Source organism: Amphibalanus amphitrite, unplaced genomic scaffold (assembly GCF_019059575.1).
Source record: "Amphibalanus amphitrite isolate SeventyFive unplaced genomic scaffold, NRLGWU_Aamphi_draft 000244F_arrow, whole genome shotgun sequence".
Lineage (NCBI taxonomy): Eukaryota > Metazoa > Arthropoda > Thecostraca > Balanomorpha > Balanidae > Amphibalanus > Amphibalanus amphitrite.
In genome coordinates, this window is record NW_024881739.1 from 556,799 (window position 1) to 576,214 (window position 19,416).

Consider the following 19,416-nt stretch of genomic DNA (forward strand, 5'->3'; position numbering starts at 1 on the left):
TTTAGGAAAAGTCAGAAAATTTCAGCATCGTAGCTTCAGCGGTTTCGGAGATATTCCCGAAAAAACCTGAGGGGTGGATGAAAACAACCCCCCTGCCACTAATAGGGTTAATCATGCATGCAATCCAGGAGCTTTGAATGCATATCGTGATGTTTTTGTGAAGTTATACTTCGCAGCGCCAAAAATTCCATACTTATTGACGGACCTTATTCTACAACGCCGTGCGTGAAGCAAAGAAGAGGGGCACGATAATCCGCATGCCGAAACCGAATCATCGAAATAGGGAAATAGTACACATCACTGCAGAAAACAGCGCAATCACTCAAAGCTGGACTGACCTTTTGATGGCTGGTGAATTGCAGTCGTCTGTCGTGCTATGGCAGATGCGGCTTTTCAGGGCATTCTTCTTATAGTAACAGCAGTTCTTCCGTTGCAGAGTGCCCGACTTGATTAATGTCATAATTCCTGTCTGGGCATTTATTTTAAAGCTCACTCACTGCTCAGCTCCATTCGGTCCACACACTGGCGTATGTGAAGTGCCGCAACTAACGACTGGGAGAGCGAGGCGCCGCGCCGTCCCAGCTGACGTGTCACGTGATCTTGTGGTCCTGTGGCCTTGACCCAGGGAGGACGGAGGGTCAGTTACTGTGGCTGAGGGCTTCAGCTGGCTCGTTATTGCAGTGTTGAAGATAAAGCATCGTTAGTTTGCTAACATTGGGTGATATTCAACGGTCCCAAGTCCCGAACCCGTACCGAGCCCGAGCCCGCGCTACGTTTTGCGTGCGTTTATCTACAAGCGCCCCGTTTTAAAGGGACACTCCCACCTTAACATTAGTTTTGAGTTGAGATAGCCAAATTGGTGGCCATGGCCTGCAAACACCGGTTTGGGCACTCACAACATCGACAAATGCTTTAATTCGGAGATATGGAATTTCAAACTTGCAGTTTTCGGATTCTAAGGGGCTAGTGCATTGGTATGCCCCCTTAGAATTTGTGACGTCAGCGGAGATCTAACGATTTTTAAATCTTTTACTAAAACGTTTGGTAGCACGCGGTGGTATATGCTGCTTTGCGCGCAACAAATGCCGCACTTTCAAATAAAGTCGCTAGGAACAGCGGAGATCCCAAAAAGTAAACAAAAGTAAAAGTCTAATATCTTGAAAACCGGTAAATACTTTTCGATGATATTTGGTAGATATTCGTTTTCGCTCTTTCTGAACCGAGCGACATCACTTTCGTGCCAATTCATTAACTTTTTTGAAGGTGGGAGGGTCCCTTTAAAATTCAGCAAGTACAGATATAGCGTGAACTACAACAGTTGTGTTTATTCCAAAAAACAGTTTCCAATATTTCATGTCACAGCCTGGGGGAGCATATGTCCCGTAAACAGCGTTTACAACTAACAGCTATACGATGTGACTGGATTGGTGGTGCCACTGCCCTACACTCACGAAAACAGAAACAAAGACCGACCCGAGAGAGAGAGGACAGCTCCTAATCTAGCAGTGCCGCGCAGATTCCCCGGCCGCTGCCGCTCGGTCACAGCTGAGAATAGAGGGATGGCGGAAAGCTAGGAGACGACGCAACACAATCAACGCTCGCCTCCATTCACGTGTCATCCTATATGTGCCGGAATGAGTTAGATGAGCGATGAGCGCACCGTCTCCTCCGTCCCCGACCAGTCGCTCCCCTAATACAGGAGGTGACTGTCCAGAGTTAATGGAGTGATGTAGATACCGCACAGTGGTCCAATGTGCACACGCATTTGACACCGCCTAGCACCAAAGACATGGCTAGAAGAACAGGTGGCCCACCATGGGAGAGCCTCGACAAATCAGCTGTGCCTGAACGGAACACAATGCGCCGACAATGTGGATATTCCGGGCGTGGTGTCGTCAGATTGTCTCCGGCACCGTGACCCATCAATAGCGGCACATTTCCTCCGCCCGTCCGGACAACGCACTTTGCCCGGCCTCAGCTCTTTCCGCCTCATATACGCCGCTCTTTGTCTCCACAACGGCGTACTCTTTCCACTTCCCCTGATGCTTCCAACACCCACCCCTCTGTCTTTGGCTCCGGCTCTGTCCGACCCCACTGTCGGTCTCCCGCACACAAACGCACGCGCGCTCAGCAGCACACCCGTCGAAAAATTTGCACTACAAAAAGGTCTGAGCTGCACGGCGCGCCGGTCGCTATACCCGGAGCTCGTCGAGCGCCGGCGGCGGCCGGCGCGGCGGCGGAGCGCTGGCGTGGTGCAGAAGTAGCGGCTGCGACTCCGAGGACGGCAGAGTCAGCGTGCTGCCGCGCGGCGGTGGCGGCGGCTTCGGCACCGCGAAGTTGAGCTCGCCGTTGGGCGGCGGCAGCGCCGTCTGCCTGCCCGACTCCAGGCTGCCGTGCTGGTGGGCGCCGCCGCTCTTACACGCCGCGCAGTCGCTGCCACTGCCGACCGATTTCCGACGGGCCGACACCGAGCCCGGCCCGGGCGTCTGACCCTGGCCGAGGTCCAGGCTCACCGTGCTCGGCTGAGCGCTGCTCTGGAACCGTTTGCGTGACTCCTCGTACTTTTTCCGCTGGTAGTACATGCCGGCGAAGATGAGCAGGTTCAGCACGAGCAGTGAGCAGCCGATGGTGACGGTGACGCTGAGTACGGTCGAGTACGTCCAGCCGTCGTCGGACGGAGCGCCCCGCTCGTGACTCCGAGAGATGGTGTGTAGGCTCTGGGTGGTGACCGGGGCGGGGGAGGTCGGCGCTGACGCGCTGGTGGTCACCGCCGGCGCCGCCGTGGTGGCCGGAGGCTCTGTAGCCGGTGGCGCCGTCACGATACGCACCCGCGGACTCTGGGAGCACGAGGGCCGCACGGGGCCGCTGTAGAGGTGCGCTGCGTCGCCCGTGTCCTCGAACTGCAGCTCGGGACGCCGGGAGCGCTCCCCTGCCTCGTGCAGCTGCGGCACCAGCTCGTTCCAGAACGCCACCTGACGCGCTCGGTAGTGGCTGCGCATCCGCGGGTTATCTCCTGCAACGGAGGAATGATGTTGAAAAGACAACACTTAGATATTGCCAACTTGCATGTTGCTACGTAATTTCCCTCCTGGATATTTGTTATTGTGAAATTACTAATTCTTAGGAGAAACAGTGACAATATTTGCAGCATCTTCAACAACTGGCCGATATGCAGTGCAAAAATAAGCGATATAAACCCTCCCCAGCCCAGTTTGTTTTATTCACTTTCCCTTCTCACTTTCAGAAAACATCAACGTTTTGCATGTTGCCAAATGCGTCAAATCGCATGTGTGGCTGGCGTCATATCGATTTCGTCGCTCGTTAGGCGGCGCCGTCACCGAATCTGGCTGCCCTCATTAGCATATTTAATTAGAGGCGTCACATTTGGGCCCCGCGGTGCCGATTTGACGTGGGGCGCACTGCGTCCACCGCTGGCGGCGCCGCCGCTCCCGCCGGCCGTGCGGCTCGTGCGGCAATTACTCCTAGCTAATGTAGACATTAGCATCGATTCACGCCGACTCAAATGACTCGCTTGAGACATGCCGGCAGCACGGGATGTAGGCGGAACGGGTGGGCGGGGCCAGTCGTCGAGGTGCAGGGGTGGCGAGAAAAAGTAGGTACTAGCTGAGACAGATGGAGGGACCAATTTCCCCCAAGAAAACACGCCCCTGTACTGCGTGAACCATCTGGGCATTGTAAGACCGCTTATGTCGGCCATACATTAGTTTATTTCCATCATTATCGGTGGGAAAAGTACATATTTACTTTGCGTATATCTTTCTCCGATTGAAAACAAAAGCATTTTAGTTTTGACATGGCCCATTACCTGAAGACCATTTTAAAGGTCACAAATAAAGTATCTTTACCTAATCAACCTAAAACAAAATTACCTAAAATATACCTAATTATAGGGTTACTTATTTTAGCTGCTGGGCGTGAAGAGAGCTGATCATTGCGTCAAACGCACAAAAGCCATAACTTTAACAAACTCAACTACGCTCAGGCCTCAGAAAGTTCAGTGTTTCGCTGAACACTGCTTGAAGACGTGTTACCTCGCGGACAAGGCCGAGCTCAGTTTCGCCACCCATCATTACCAGCCATTGTCGCCAATCCGCAGTTTGCGGCCGACATGATTGCTCTCCGTCCCGTATACAGTAAGTGGTTGGTCAAACTTTGGGCCGAGCGGCGATACGCGGGCGTGTTTCAATCAGATAAGTGTCTGACTCAATCAACTTAGACCGGTGATCTGTTCTAGTTGGCCAAGTCGACTCGTTCCCGGATAGCGGCGCCGCCATTGACCGAGAGCTTCAAATCACAGCTGCCAACGCGCACTGAACTCGGTCAATCACTCGGTCACCATTGGTGAGGTAAACTAGGCATCGAGCTTTTGGCGTATTCGGCAATGAAGCTGGAGCGATTCCATTCTGATGTGTATGCTATTCGGCTCGCATTTAACATTGGATGGAGGCGAATAATACCAGCGCATGCATTAATTATTTAATGTTTGTTTCAGAGAATACGAACATTAGCAATCGAGGCAGAAATTTGATCAACGTCACCAATTACCATTCTAAAAGCCAGGAGCAAGAGGAAGTGCAAGCTTTTAGCCTCGTAGAGTGAGAATCATAAGAAATGCCTACCAACAGAATGGTTGCTTTTCGGAATATCTAGTTGAGAAATACATAGCTAGGCGTTTATCCGAATTAGCGGCACATATTTAGTATTCATATCCCGTGTTCATGAAGTAAAACAACATATTCATTTATATGCCTACATTTCTCAGAAAATATTGGCTCCCGATGTCTTCTGACATTAAAAACAAATAAAACCCGAGACATTTCCTGGGAGCGCCAGCAAAGCGTGGTTTCTTTTCACTTTTGAGTTTATGCTATGGCTAACTAGCATTACCACACATCCAAGAGCTACCTTCAAGTTATCCACTCCTTTCCTCGCCTGATACAATCAGTACACGACCGCTGCGGGCGAAGATAGCCACGTCTCCTAATTCATCCTCATTGAATGTTATTGAGCCTCTGGCGGTCGGTATCGGTGATCACCGATCACTCAGCCTGCCCCGCCAGTAAGCCCTCGGAAATCCTCCGGGAATCACATGCGCTCTCGATGGAGCCCATTGGTGCCCAGCGGCGGCCGCTGCTGCGCCTGCATGGACCGGAGAGAGACGGTGGCGGTCGTCCTCTGTACCGCCCGAGAGAGGCGGCGGCCGTCCTCTGTACCGCCCGAGAGAGGCGGCGGCGGCCGTCCTCTGTACCGCCCGAGAGAGGCGGCGGCCGTCCTCTGTACCGCCCGAGAGAGGCGGCGGCCGTCCTCTGTACCGCCCGCGAGCGGCGACGGAGGCCGTCCTCTGTACCGCCCGCGAGCGGCGGCGGAGGCCGGGGAACAGACGAGAGCAGAGCGGACGGATAGCGGCGGATGGCTGAAATATCGCCCGACACAGCTTTAACAGGATGGGATAATTGAGCGGGTTCTTCTGGGAATACTGAGATGTCTCTGAAAATTGCGCAGAGAAGCGGCGGCTACCCTGCTGCGAAACGCACTGGCGATGACGAGTGGAGCACGGATCAGGATCGGAGAGAGTTTGAGACGCAGAACTGGAACGGTAGAGGAGACAGCTGAGGGGAGTCAAAACCTTCTGAACAGCAGGAAAGCATGGCTCAATGCATAATAAATATAAAAGTAAAAAAATGTCTAGGCGTTATTCCCAAGGCATCATTCGAGAGCGAATGGAAAGGCTTCACCACACTCCCCATGAGTGACATCTACTTGACACCGGTTGAAGTGCCTCTGGTGAACGTACCAACAGCCGCCGAAGACTCATTCGTAGGCTGGCATCATAAAGAGGTTGAAATATCGAGTGAGGGATGGGACATTTTAAGGGGGCAGATTCTGCCCCCCCCTGTCTAACTTCCGAACCGATGGTCGTAGAAAGACGGGGAAAACGGCAATCGAAAGCTCTCAGGTGCCAGTCTCCTCGGCACTTCCATTCTTAGTTGCTCTTTGACGGTCGGTAACTGAAATTTTATGGATGACTGGAATAGGCATTCAAGGATTGTGAAATGCTTACCTAATGCTTATTGATCGAGCGTACGGGATGAAAATGAATAACCTTGACCTTCCCTCAGTGGGAAAGTTTTGCAACGTTTCCATCATTATTAGTTACTAGACGTGAAATAACCACACATTATACCGCAGAACTGGGCTTTACCTATCTGTAAGAATCTTGACTTTACCAACAGCTGGTTAAATTCATTTTGCCTTTAGGGCGTAAGAGGTGTGGATGAGAGCAAGCTGAATATACAGCTTGCTTTTACTTTTATATGACTACAGTACTTCTTTTCTACCGGGACGCATTTACTTTTACAATTATCTAATTAGTCGAGCTTAACTTTGTATCATTTTCAAACTCTAGCTCAACACCGTTGGATATGAAATGACAACCTAAGCTTACACCAGCAAGGCTGGTGGAGCACCCATTAAAATTTTCTAATTAAGCGAGCCACTTACCGATGTCGTTTTGTATTCGCCATGCACCCAGACCCAAGCCAGTCCATGTATGCCTCTACACCTAATTCTCGACATGGACCCACTAGCATTAAACCCAGGAAGGTGTGTAGGCGAGTCCCGGGCGAGCCCCACCGTGCTTCCCCAGATCCACCCCAGATCAGCCGTTTTCTTTTTAGTTTTTATCGTATGTATGTCCCCCGTGCTGAGCTGGCTGGCGTCTCACCGATTTCCATGTACTGTCGGAAGGTGCGATCGTAACGCTGCCAGGCCGTGGTGCGGTACCGACCCCCGCCCGGGTCCGCCGAGTGACCCGGCGGCTGGCCAGGCGGCTCGTTCGGGTCCCTGAAAGCAGGAAGGTCAGCTGGTCAGGCGGGGGCAAATACTGGGCTGATTTGTTGATGTGTTGAGTGTTGACAGTCAGGCTGAGATGCGCGCCAATCACCAATTGCTCCTTTGCTGGCTCGGTGACGATCCAACTTCACTGTTGGTGAAGGAAGTGAAAATATAATCTTCAACTCAAACACAAGGCGGCTAGAGCATAGACACTTGAAATTTGAAACAGCATATCATTTACACCCATGTCAAACAATTACGTATTCAACTAGTCGTGCTTATTCCTTACCATGCATTATTTTGCAGTTCTCATATTTCTTTTAGCTATATTCAATGTTTAGGTAGGAATCGATAAGCAAGGAGCTTAGTATTTTCATTTCGGTTATGTATTTCGTAGCTCATAATTTGAATGTGTGCAGTTTCAGCCCGCACAAGTTTGTGCACATCTAAAATAAGCAGGAAAAAACTTGGTGACCGAGTTATTTTCTATGTTTGCTCATCACGTACGTTTGTGTACTCCATTGGAATCCCGGTAATCCGTCCGTATGCCAATAGGCTATAGCCTAAGCTCTCTGCATATTTTTAAAATTTCATCATCCACTTATCTAGTTATATCAGGTTTGACGACGCCGTATGGCATGCAATTATGCAAAATAGAATGGGGCCGTTTACCGCGGACGTTGACACAGGGCCCGTGAGCTCGAGCTTAGCATTGTCTGTGCCCAGATGAGATTGAAGGATCTTTTCGAGCCTTATGCTCCTCAGCTAATGTTATTTAACCGGCCTTGTGATGTCTTAATGGCTTGCAGCGAATTTTCCCATATGAAAGAAGGTTCAAAGAAGAGTACGAAAATGATATATCTCGCTTCTTTCCTTCATCAATTCATATCATTCGCAGGTAGGAGAAGAAATACCTAGCCGGCTGTTTGGAACAATATTTCCTATTTGGTCTTTTTCAATTGCTACGATACCGTAAAAGATATGACAAATGTGTGTTACAGTCCTCCGGTAGCAAATAATTTAAAGGTAGTGTGCCACCTTTGAAAGATTTCCCATTTTATTTTTCCTAGGATAAGAAGCTTCTGTTTTTACCTAATATCGCAAAAAAATCAAAAATGGGCCTGGAATAGTGCCTTTTTCGCCTAAAAGTTTATCGGTTTTTAGATATGTATAACAACTGTAGTGGGCTCACCTGTAAACAGGCGTCGGCAACAATCGCGAATGCGGCGCACATGTGACAATAAGCAAAGGTCATTATAGTGTTACGACCATACGACGTACGGGAATGAGTTATCAGCTGTCTAATCGTAGACAACACAATGTCGAGCCTTAAACTGTAAGCCTGTATTGGTATTGTTTCTTTTATTTGGCTGTCGAACATTATTTATGGTTTGAAATATGATTTTATGTAAAATAATCGATATGAAAAAGCCGTCTCATAAGTTATGACCCCATTTCACCACACGCAAGTGGCAGAAATGACAATGATCAGCTGACGCATTTTTCTTGGCCGAAGTCAGAGCGCGCAGCCCGACGCACCACCACCGCACCACAAAGTATGAGCAGAAGCCGCGCCCAAAGCCAGGGCCCCGGTAACGTGAGGTAGCCGAGTCGGGGCAGCGTGCGCTGACCCAAGCCGGGGCCGCAGCTTTGGGCGCGGTCTACCGCATCCCCGCGGGCAGCCCCGGGCTATCACATGACACCGGGAGGACGCGCGGCTCCGGCTTGGGTCAGCGCACGCTGCCCTGACTCGGCTACCTCACGTTACCGGGGCCCTGGCTTTGGGCGCGGTCTACCGCACCACCTAACAGGCGTGTTCGAAACCGCAGGAGCTGATGATGAACGGGTTTATCGAAACTTGATTGGATGAGCAAATCGGTAATAGCGATTTCAGTGTGTGCATTTATTGTTCATAGTGGTGTGAAATGCGGTTGGGGTACGACCGACAACCCGTCGGGGCGAATTTCGCACTGGGGTACTCAAAATTTGAAGAATTTAAGACGTTTCCATGAGTTTTGAAGGTATGGATAAGTTCTAAAAATCCGGTTCTCCTTATCTGGGCCATTAACTCCATACGGTCCAGGAAAGCTGGCACACTACCTTTAATCGGCTAAATTCTTTGACGAAAAATAGCCACGAGCAGCCCAACGTTTGGAGATTGCCATCCTACAAATACCGCTTCCTGGACTATCGTCCTCCCCTCTCTTCGTCCAGGGGAGGAAGAGAGAGGGAGAATGCACAGGGAGGGTCGGCCGCCACCTCAGCTCCGTCTCAATTTCCATATGGGGGCGTTTCGGCATCCTCCGTGCGCCCGGTCGAGATTGAACGAGCCGGAGCGGCGGAAGCCGGTGGCACCGATCCGGGGTGGCACAGTCGTGGTACCCGGGCAGGGGGGTGTCGGGAGCTCCGACCGGCCCCGGGAAGGGGTGGGAGGGGGAGAGGGAGAGCGCCAAACGGCCGCGCCTCAATCTGAGCGCCGTGGATGGATGGCTGTTCTAGTTGGGGGAGATGAATGCGCCGGTCGTCATCCTGCTGTGGAATTCACCACAGGGAGATAGAGGGAATGAGAAGAACGCCGGCTATGGCTAAGCTCGCCAAGGCTCAGCAGCATTACGAAACCTAAGATTAGAAATAAGAGGGACAAATGAAGGTGTTAACCGGTATGGACAATGAGGAATATTAAAATTGATGCAAGTGCGCATCTCGTCGATTTCTCTATAAGGAAAATGTTTCTGTTAAGGAAAAAATTTAAGGAAAAAATCTCGAGGAAAATTTTCAGATTTCGTGCCTATTGACTACAAAGCGAACCTGATAAAGATATTCCAAATATTTGAAATAATCTTGGCTATAACCGTTGACTGAGTGACAAGTCATCTCTGAGTGACTTCACCCTATAACTGAAGTAAAGGTATACACTCATGACTCAGCACTATGAGCGTGTAGAGTTAGGAAGAAAAAATATTGCGCTGTCCTTGTCTTACAGGTTTAATAAGGCAGCCTAAATTCCTCCTAAATAGCCAGCCAAAAGCCAACTTATTGCAGCAGCTGTTGTATGTATTACAAGATTCCAGTAGAATCACAGCATTCCTGCCAATTCTTGGTTGGGATCATTTGACAAAGAAGACCACTATAGTGGCTGTCGCAACCTTCGTTCTATTTGCTCAAAGTCAATAAATATTGCAATATCCAATAAGGGCCAATGGCGGGGGATGTTCGTGCATAGCGGCTGGCATTGTCAACAAACGAGGCTGGCGCTGTGCCTATATTGCTGCCGCGATATACGCGATTTTGCCGAAACCATGCAGAATCTCAGAAGGCAGGACGTATCGAAGATTTGTGAAACCGAGTCATTACAAAAGGCATAGTACCACCACCAAAATGAAAAAAAGAAGTTTTTTAGTCCATGGCTTAAAGTAAAAAAAAATCACAATTAATTGATTCAGTAGCACAGCTGTACCCAGTCGGAGTTAAGCTAGTTACCAGCTAGACATCCCTTCTGTCAACTGACGGAACTCTAGTAGGTACGTGTTTTTCAACTTTGATTTTGGCCATTGCAGCTATAAAGCCGACATTTATTTTACAACGGTTCTAAAGCCAAGAGCCAAAGATTGTTACGCTGTGATCGTGATAAGTTCCCTTCCTGTTGAATGACAGTTTCAGGGCCGTATCATTGGTAGAGCCTAGGTAAAAGCAAGTTAAACCATAAAAACGTTAAAAATCATGTAAAAAAACACAAAAAATAAGAACATAAAAATGTCCGCCTTAGCCAGCAAGGTGCCGCATGGAATCCTCGACCAGCGACACTCTAAATAATTTTATCATAGATTTGTTGGGTCCTATCGAAAGCGCCATCTGATTTAGTTTCACTCGTAAAGCTTTCATGTCGTATTTCACTTCGCTAATCCCCGTCGCCTAGAGCCGAAGCCGGTCTTTGCTGAGGCGTGGTCTTCCTCGCGCGGCGCGTCGAGAGGGGAATCCTGGTGATTTACCAGCTTTGTCCCCCGCTCGCACGTGCCACGCATTTCGACCGTCCCAGCTGCCAGACCAAAAGCCGGTTACCAGATGCAAACGTATCTTGGGTTGACTCCTAGCCCGCGCACCGACGGGGGTCTGCGCCAACTTAGTACCGACGGGGGGGGGGGGGGGGGGGCGGATGACCGCCCCCCCCTGAGATCTCGAGAACGAAGCAAGATAGCGACAAGCGGTAAACGGCATCGGATACGCACGGTCAAGATCTACAATTTTTACTAAGGTCATTTTCAGGTCAGGTCAAAGATGACGTCACAGGGGTCGAAAAAGTCAAAATGGCGGCGCTAAATATGGAGAGAGTTTTTCTCGAATAACTTTCGAATTAGTCAAGATAGGAACAAACTAAGGGCATCATCGTGATCCTCTCGTCAATCCGCATCGAATGATATATATGTTGACCTCGAAAGGTCAAGGTCAAAGGTTGACCTCAGGTCACGTGACCTCGAGGTCATCATGTATATCATTCGATGCGTCTTGACGAGCTGAACACAATGAGACCATCCACGCGTCTGTATCTTGTTCCTGTACGGAGTTATTGGCCAAAAACCTTTGGTGACCTTTGATGACGTCACATGACCTCACAGCTGCCCAACAGCAAAACAGACCTCAAGGTAGTGAAGGTTGATCGTATATGAAGTCATGTATGGTATATGGGGCCATTCCGACCCGTTTTAGTGGTAAAAACAGGGAGTTGATTTTTCCCCCATTGACTTATAATGGGGAGGTCGCGAAATTGACCTGACCTTAGGTCACCGATATCAAAATTCCGAGATATACAAATTGTAGCTACTAACGACCTAATAACATCCTGCGACTTTCAAAGGCCTCCGACATCTACTGTAGCTCTGGCACGGTGACAAAGTTGCAAAAAAGTGACTTGAGGTTGGGTCATTCAAAGTGACCTGGTGACCTGACCTTGAAAGGTAGGAGGCTTGAAAACTTGCACACCATGTGTAAAATTGATGAGGTTATAGTCATACCAAATTTCGCGGCGCTACGCGCCGCGGTTTTCCCGCTATTCGCGAAAAACCTCAGGGGGGGGGGCGGATATCCGCCCCCCCCCCCCCGTCGGTGCGCGGGCTAGTCAGGAAATTACTATTAGCGGCGTTCATCGAGGTCAATTCAGATCTAAGACACTCTAATTGGTAATTTCCGGTGAATTACCTCCCTCGTTTTGCGCCTCGCCCAGATATAGATGTGCAAGGGAAATTAGCAGACTCAGTCCCGAGTAGTCGCGGGCTGATGGGTCGAGCTGTATTTAATTGGTGCAGTTCGCATTTCTGTAAACATGCTAGTGATATACCGCCGCAACGCTTAAATAGGCTTCAGTATTTGACTCTCCAAAGTCAAATTTGTCTTGAAGTCCAAAATGCTTCCGCACCAAGAAAAACAAACAAACAAAGGGTAGCAAAGGCAAAAGCATTCTTGACAACTGCCAAAAATCTAAAATATTTGGTATGCTGAAGATGTCAATATGCTCAAAAGCGTTAATCATTTGCACTGGCCGATGCGCCTTTGGACATTTACCACGTTTACGACCATGCGGTTGCATACCGTTTCCATACAGTTTACCTGATTGCATTAAGCTATGATAATCATATGCTATCAATCGTGCTTTAGCACCGCTTATAAATTAGAGCATGAATAAAGCTCATGTTTAAGAAGCAAGGCGAAAGACCAGCGCATTGGTAACCAAAAGCAGCCAGAGCCAACCGGCGATATCAACCAGTAAAACTATTTATGTCGGATAATATTTCATCACTTATGCGAGAAGATAAACGGAGACGAGACACTCTCACAGCACTTATGAGAACAAAATGTATCGCCTCGGCGATCCTACTGCCTCCTTCCACCGCATATATTTTCCGCCAGGACTGCGTAATATGAAGACGCCGAGAACTACGCATTCCTTCACACTGAGTTGAAGCGTGTTGTGGTGAGTTACCTATTACATTTGATTTTTCCGAAGGAAAGATCTGTTCAACAAACAACATCGTATCAACGTCATATACTCAAAGGGCCGTAAAATTATCCATTGAAAGCATACCTATCAAATATGTTTCCGCCTAATTGTAATGATCAAAGTAATTTTCTGTGAAAGTCGTTGTTAAGAATATTGTTTGGCAGCCTGTCTGACAGCTACCTTCACCTGACGCGGACTTCAGCCGCCGACAGTTTGCCGGAGAGCGCGTCAATTGGTCGTCATCGGGCCGCGCCGGCCGGTCACGTACCGGAGACAGTTGGTCTGCCGCCGGACCGACCGAGCGACCGGTCACACGTCCGGGAGGCCATCGGCATGCGGCACGCGTCGGCCCAGCCGCCCCGCTCCGCCGACCGGTGCCGCCGCGATGTTATTCGTCGTCGTCGTCGTCGTCGTCGTCGTCGTCGTCGTCGTCGTCGTCGTCGTTGTCGGCGGCGGGCGGCGGCGGCGGCGGCGGCGGCGAGCGCCCGAGGCTACTCGCAGGAAATCGGCAATAACGGCCGTCAATGCAGGCAAACAGACGCCACGGTCCTTCAGGCGATCTGCCGGGGCGGCGACCGAGGGTGTTGGCTGTTGCACAGCGCGTCTGTCGTTCGCTCATTGGAGCATTACGTGCAGCACGCGTTGCAGTGTGCCCTTCACCATCGGCGTCACGGGCGCGCCGCTTTCGTAGCACCGCGCCACTGTCGTCGCGTATGCGTGTCGCATTTCGTCAGCGGCCGAGCGACAATGATGGCGTCTTTTTGCGTCTCTCGCCGGATGGATGGCTGGCCGGCTGCCGATTCAGCACACAGCCGAATCGGTCCGAAAACAGGAGGCCGCTGTAATGAATTCCCGGCAATTTATCGCCCCAGCGCCGATGGCAGGATTTCTTTGGCCGTGGTCGAAATGAATTTACAGCGAGTCCCGGTGGCTGTGGAGTGCTCGATCAGTGCTCTGCAGCGGGAGCTGATGAGATCATGTCAGCGGTGCAGGAATACTGGAGTGACAATGGCAGCTCACTTGGTAAATGACACAGTAGATGGATAGCCTGTGAAATACGACAAATGTCGAATCGGCCTGCCGAAAATTGTTGGCAGCTGCCATCGATTGTCATGTTCTCGTGGATCGCCCGTGGATCACTAGTGGATTGCTCGTGGATCAAAGCTAGTGACTATCAATTGTCACGAGTATCTTGGAGAATCAATTATTGTTGACAACCAGCGAGCACCGCCGATCAGTTCCAACTGGCGCACACCGACTGACACCGAGCATCAACAACTGGTTTACCACCTCTCTGTTTACCATCAACTGTTTCAGCTCTATTAACACCAGCGATTATCTAGCTAGCCCTTACCAGCACCACTTCCTCTAACCAGTATTTTCCGGTATCAGCCGGAACACGGAAAGGACGCTCTCCTGTGCTCACCGAAGCGACCACGACTCCCTGGTTGCTACACAACCGCTCCGGCGGCCGGTTTCGACGAACTGCCGGCGAGTGTGTCTGCGGCAGCTGACGGCGGCAGTGTCCGTTCTGCTGCTCCGCTGCACCCACTGATAGCATAATGTGTCCCGACAGACTCTAGAACCGTGCAGACATAAGACACGGTGGGGCTTATATAAGTACAGAACAGGTGTATGAGAGGCGAGTAATTCATGTTATTTGGTACGAAGATGGGATTGTTGCAGTAGAGGCCAATGTGCCAGGAAGGCCAAAGCTATCAGCGAAATACATCATTCTATCACTTTTAACTGATGTAGTTGGCATTTATTCAATTTAAAAAAGGAAGGATGGAAAAAATGATGATGGGCTCCTTCAGATCCGATCACCATATCATTCACCTTTTCTTCCCAACCTTTTAGTACTTTAGCTGTGCATGAGCACTCCATACTTGAACATCGTAGTGCAATAGATAACTGTAGCATTTGGAATTAGCTAAATCAGAGCCAAAGTCCTGCTTGTTAGCTGGTCACTCAAGGCAAAGCGCCACGAAGCACCACAACGCGCAGCGCAGCTCGTACTTCCAGCCTCTGCTCATAGATGGCTCTGCCAACTGAGCGCCTGGAGAATGCTGTGCCGCAGTACACGTGTGCTTGCGGCGCAGCATAAAGATTCAGGGTTGGTCTCTGAAAACACCTTTCCATGCTTCTATCCTCAGGATACTGAAATCCTTCTCCTCCACGCCGCAACCCCCCTCCGGGGGGCTCCGGGCTGGACAGGCAACTTTATCTCATGCGGGCTGCTCCCTTGGAGCGGCACCGCTACTCCTGAGGGAGCGCACCCCGTAGCCGGGTGCAGTGAGTGCCTTGGGGCTGGGTGGCCTGTCCTCTGGACGGGTTCAGCCCCGGCGACTCACTAGGGTGCCTGTCCAGACCAATGTCTCCCCCTAATTCCTATCATCCTTCCGGCTCTGCAATGGTCTTGTCGACCGAAAGGGCCTAACCCAACAAAACAAAACAAACTCTGAAAGCCTGAGTGCTCAGGCTCACTGCTCAGTGAGCAGAGCTGCCTTCTCACATTATCATCTTTCAGTTTGAAAAAAGTATTTGCACTTTTTAGACAAGAATTTCCACGTTAATCTGCCTTGACAAAAAGTCCTAAGAATTTCCATTGCACTGGATAGCTAGTTACAAGTAGAAAAACACGGAACAAATAGTGCATGGACGTTGTTCCGTGTTTTTCTATTTGTCTCTATCAATATACATAGCTAGTTACGGCAATTTACCTTTCGCTGCGATTTTTCAAAATGTCAAAATGGGACAGCAAGTACACACAGGACGTCAGCAAATTATCTGTGTCTTTATGTCTATTCTGATCGACTCTTGCATTTCACAATCATTCGGTCAGCACTATAGATGTGATTGACTGAGCACCGCACGATTGACGGACATGTTGAGGGTGACAAGGCCTTCTACGAGTATAATTTCTCCGATTACGGACAATCGCGTAAACTGTTCCTCGCCAGCACAACAGAATAGAAATACAGCTGGGAACATCGCACACAGATAATGACAATCAATCCAATTACAGAACTGGCGACGAGCGGACACAAAGCGAGCTCCTGTCATTATGGAGGCATATAACAGCTCCGACCGGTATTGGCTGTCGCTGCCGCCGGCCGGGTATTGATTTAATCGACAGGCTAAGAGAACACATCAAATGCGTATGCAACATATCTAGATAGTCGCGCGGCACATCAGTTGTAAGCCTGCTAATGATGCACATTTGCACAATCCAACCTCATTAACTCAAGCGGTGTCCTCTTGCGCTCAGCTTTGAAATTACAAGGCTAGATTTATTTGCATTGTTAAAAATGTACAATAACGATAAATAAATAAGTTCAAACGTTCCAAAGCATCTGAAAATCTGGTCACACCGTGAAACTGCGCTGAATTCAGTTTTGCTGGCATGTTCACTAGTGCTTACCTCCGAGCGTCAAGGATTACCTCTCTTCCATTCAGTGAACTGTGAAGCCTAATTAAAACACGCATGTGTCCGAGCATATGTACCACATACATTCCAAGGAGATTCAATGAAAGTCATCTTCACCAGGCTTCTATGTACTACTGAATCCTGTTACAGGATCGAACCACAGCTCACCAGTGATCCCCACACCGCACCGCAGACTCACCCGGTTTTGGCGAAACTGGTCCAGAAGGTCATGACGGTCTGACTGAGGGCGATGTCGTCAGCGGTGAACTGCGGCGCGCCGGTGGTCTCCTGAACCAGGGGCCAGCCGAACACGAACGGTATCTCTGCGCCGTGCTCTCCTCCCACGCTCTGCCGGGAGAGAGGATGGGAGGAGAGGGGGCGGGATGAGTCAAGGTAACAGTACTGGTGTCGGGTCAGAGAGCGCAGAGGTGGTCAAAGCTGACACTGAAACGTTAAGTTGCTTTTGCGTGGAACAATTATTGGAATAGAGTGTATGACTTTGGTATTGAATATTTAACATAGTCTATACGATTAGTTATAATGCAAGTATAAACACCGGAAATATAATATTTAACAGGACTTAACAGATAGATAAACTGTCATCAAAATATTTAAAAAACCTTGCATACATACGTGAATAGCACAACCAAGTTCAAATCAAATATGGGCGCAGTGTTCATTAATCCTGGTATTTGGCAATAACCCAGCAAGAAATGACTATTGCTTGTTTATTTGTCGCACCCAGCTCGCCAATAAGCCAGACGTATGGTTGACCATAGACCTCTGTATACAGAGGTCTATGGGTTCACATTTCGTGCAGCGTGACACCACATCGTTATTAGCTGTAAGAGCTACCGTGCTGGGCGCCTCGAGAAGCGATTGGGCAATGCCACACCGAATCGCCGTGCATCCCGTCCCATTCTGTCCCAATATGCAGGAGCATTTGGAAAACTTCCAGCAGCGCTTCGCTCGTCTACTGACAAAACTAGTGTAAACAAATCGCAGCGTCGGGCCACATTGTCGGCGAACAGCGTTGATTTATTCCATTCCGGCACAAGGAAAACACCGCTCTCCGGGGCGGCGCTCACGGGTCTGCCCAGACGTCAATAGCATCGATCTCGGCAGCCCCGTGCACGGGGCAATCCGCGGAGATGCCGCCGACTAATGCCCCGGATCTGATGGCAGAGACCTGGCGCGGCCGTCCCTGTTCGGCGCTCACCGGCTCCGCATCATTTGCCGGGGTCAGACGGCCGAACGATCCGCGGCGGCAGGCTGCGGGCGGTGGGCGGTGTTACCCAGCACCCAGCGCCCCTCGGGGGCGGAGGAGCGGAGTGCTACTGTCTGCAGAGCGGCACAGAACGGCCGGCCCCGGGCCGAGATTGTCGGCCAGATACAGTTCCGGGCACCGATGCCAGCCGCTCGGCCGGCGCCGCCTCGGCCGCCTCACCATTAAGCCTATGAATATCGAGCAGCCGCGTCGGGCGTCGCTGGGGTCGGCTCTGGAGGGCGGTGGGCGGCCGGGGGCCACGCCAGCAGCGCGGCTGACCGCGCCGCCGGCCGGCCGGCACACCAGGCTGCCCCGTCAGCGAATGTGAGCGGTGATAGTGTCCCCGAGCCGCGCCGAGCGCGCGCTAGGACAGAGGTCAGCATGTCGCTATCGCTGATGTCGATGTTCGCGCTCCCCTCTGCCCTCAGCTGCCGCTCCCAGACCTGCACACAGCCCCAGCCCCGGTGGGGAGGTCCAGCCAGGAGGTGACTCAGCGCGCTAGCCCTGTCCCTGTGATGTGTCTGGCCGGAATCCGCTGCTGACGGAGAAAATAGCGACACCTGGGCCCGGGGCCGGCCGCCGCTGGTCGCCCGGGTCGAGGTCAACATGGATGGGACGCGGAGCAGCTGTGGGCACCCCAGGCTATCGGCGACACCGACAGGCGCCAGTCGACCGTGGAAGGATGGATGTCCTGTGACCGGACAGCCGCCATTGAGCGGCAGATAAAACGGTGGGCCCGATATAGAGGTGTCTCAGATTTCGGCAAGAAGCTCGTCTCAAATTTTGTGTTGTGTGACAATGTACTAGAGCAAATCCTATTTAATTCACTGCTAAAACCATCTTATCTCGACTGTTTCAGTTGTTGAATGAAACTGAGCCTCAACGCATAATAAATGTTCCCAGCTAGAAACCCGGTCTCGACTTGGAATAGGCTGGATTTAGTTTTCCCAGAACGGCCTATCCATTGTAGTTCCTTTATTCATGCTAAGGTAAAGTTAAAGAAGTCAGAGAGTATTCATAGAGTCGTTTATTTACCAGGCGGAAAGATGTCTTGGTGTACGTCAATCCCTATCCTGCACTACTCTGTCGCTTCCGACACCCGCTTGAGGTGACGACCTACCTCACTTAACCGGTGGCCATCTCATTAGCGAGACACGATCTCCGGAAACTTTGCCAAGGTCGCAGACTTCGCGCCAGCGTGGGCTGCAAAGCCACCGTTTCTATTTTCACGCCTAAAGGTGAATCCTATCGGCGTGAATACCAGTGAATATAGGCGTTAATACCAAAGATCCTCAAACCTCCTCTTGCTCTGAAAAGGGGCTAGTAAACAGTGGCGGATCCAGGGGAGGGCAAATGGGGCAATTGCCCCTCCCAAACGGCATAATTTTAACATTACGCCTATGGACGGTGCATGGAAAGAACCGATAAATTTGTATGGTTTGCCCCTCCCAAAACTCTGAGCTGGATCCGCCAGTGCTAGTAAAAGTGTTCAGTTCTAACTTACGTTTTGTCCTGAGCTTTGTCAGGCTTGAACTGAAAGTAAAAAAGTACTAGCGTTCGTGTCGAGGCCATATTGGTCTATGTCTTCTTCAATGTTCAGTGCATTTTGCCCTGGCATTGGCATTGAAATATGCCTCAAAAGCAGTTTGCAGCAGCCGCTGCTGTCACATTCTACTGCAAGGGAATTTTACCGACACTCATAGCGCCACGTACAAATTTCCACACATATCACAGCCACTCGAACTGAAAACTTGTTCCGTGTCGTGCCGGGAAAATTGCACAGCTGTGTCCCGTTTCAAACATGTACACCATTTGTGTCGCCATACGTTCCTTCATCGGCATACATTGTTCAATATGCTGGTCCTTACGAGC

The 19,416-nt window shown here is 50.5% G+C and overlaps 1 protein-coding gene across 1 annotated transcript in view; it reads right to left on the reverse strand.

The window, feature by feature from the left end:
* Window positions 1-1,310: 1,310 nt before the first annotated feature.
* LOC122386226 (neuroligin-2-like) overlaps window positions 1,311-19,416 on the reverse strand; it is a 152,409-nt gene continuing 134,303 nt past the window's right edge. The window contains exons 6-8 of the mRNA XM_043375222.1: window positions 16,477-16,625; window positions 6,746-6,864; window positions 1,311-3,013 (exon numbers count right to left, since the gene is read on the reverse strand). Of these exons, the coding sequence (XP_043231157.1) occupies window positions 2,193-3,013; window positions 6,746-6,864; window positions 16,477-16,625 (1,089 nt within the window). The 3' untranslated portion in view covers window positions 1,311-2,192. The remainder of the gene's footprint in view (window positions 3,014-6,745; window positions 6,865-16,476; window positions 16,626-19,416) is intronic.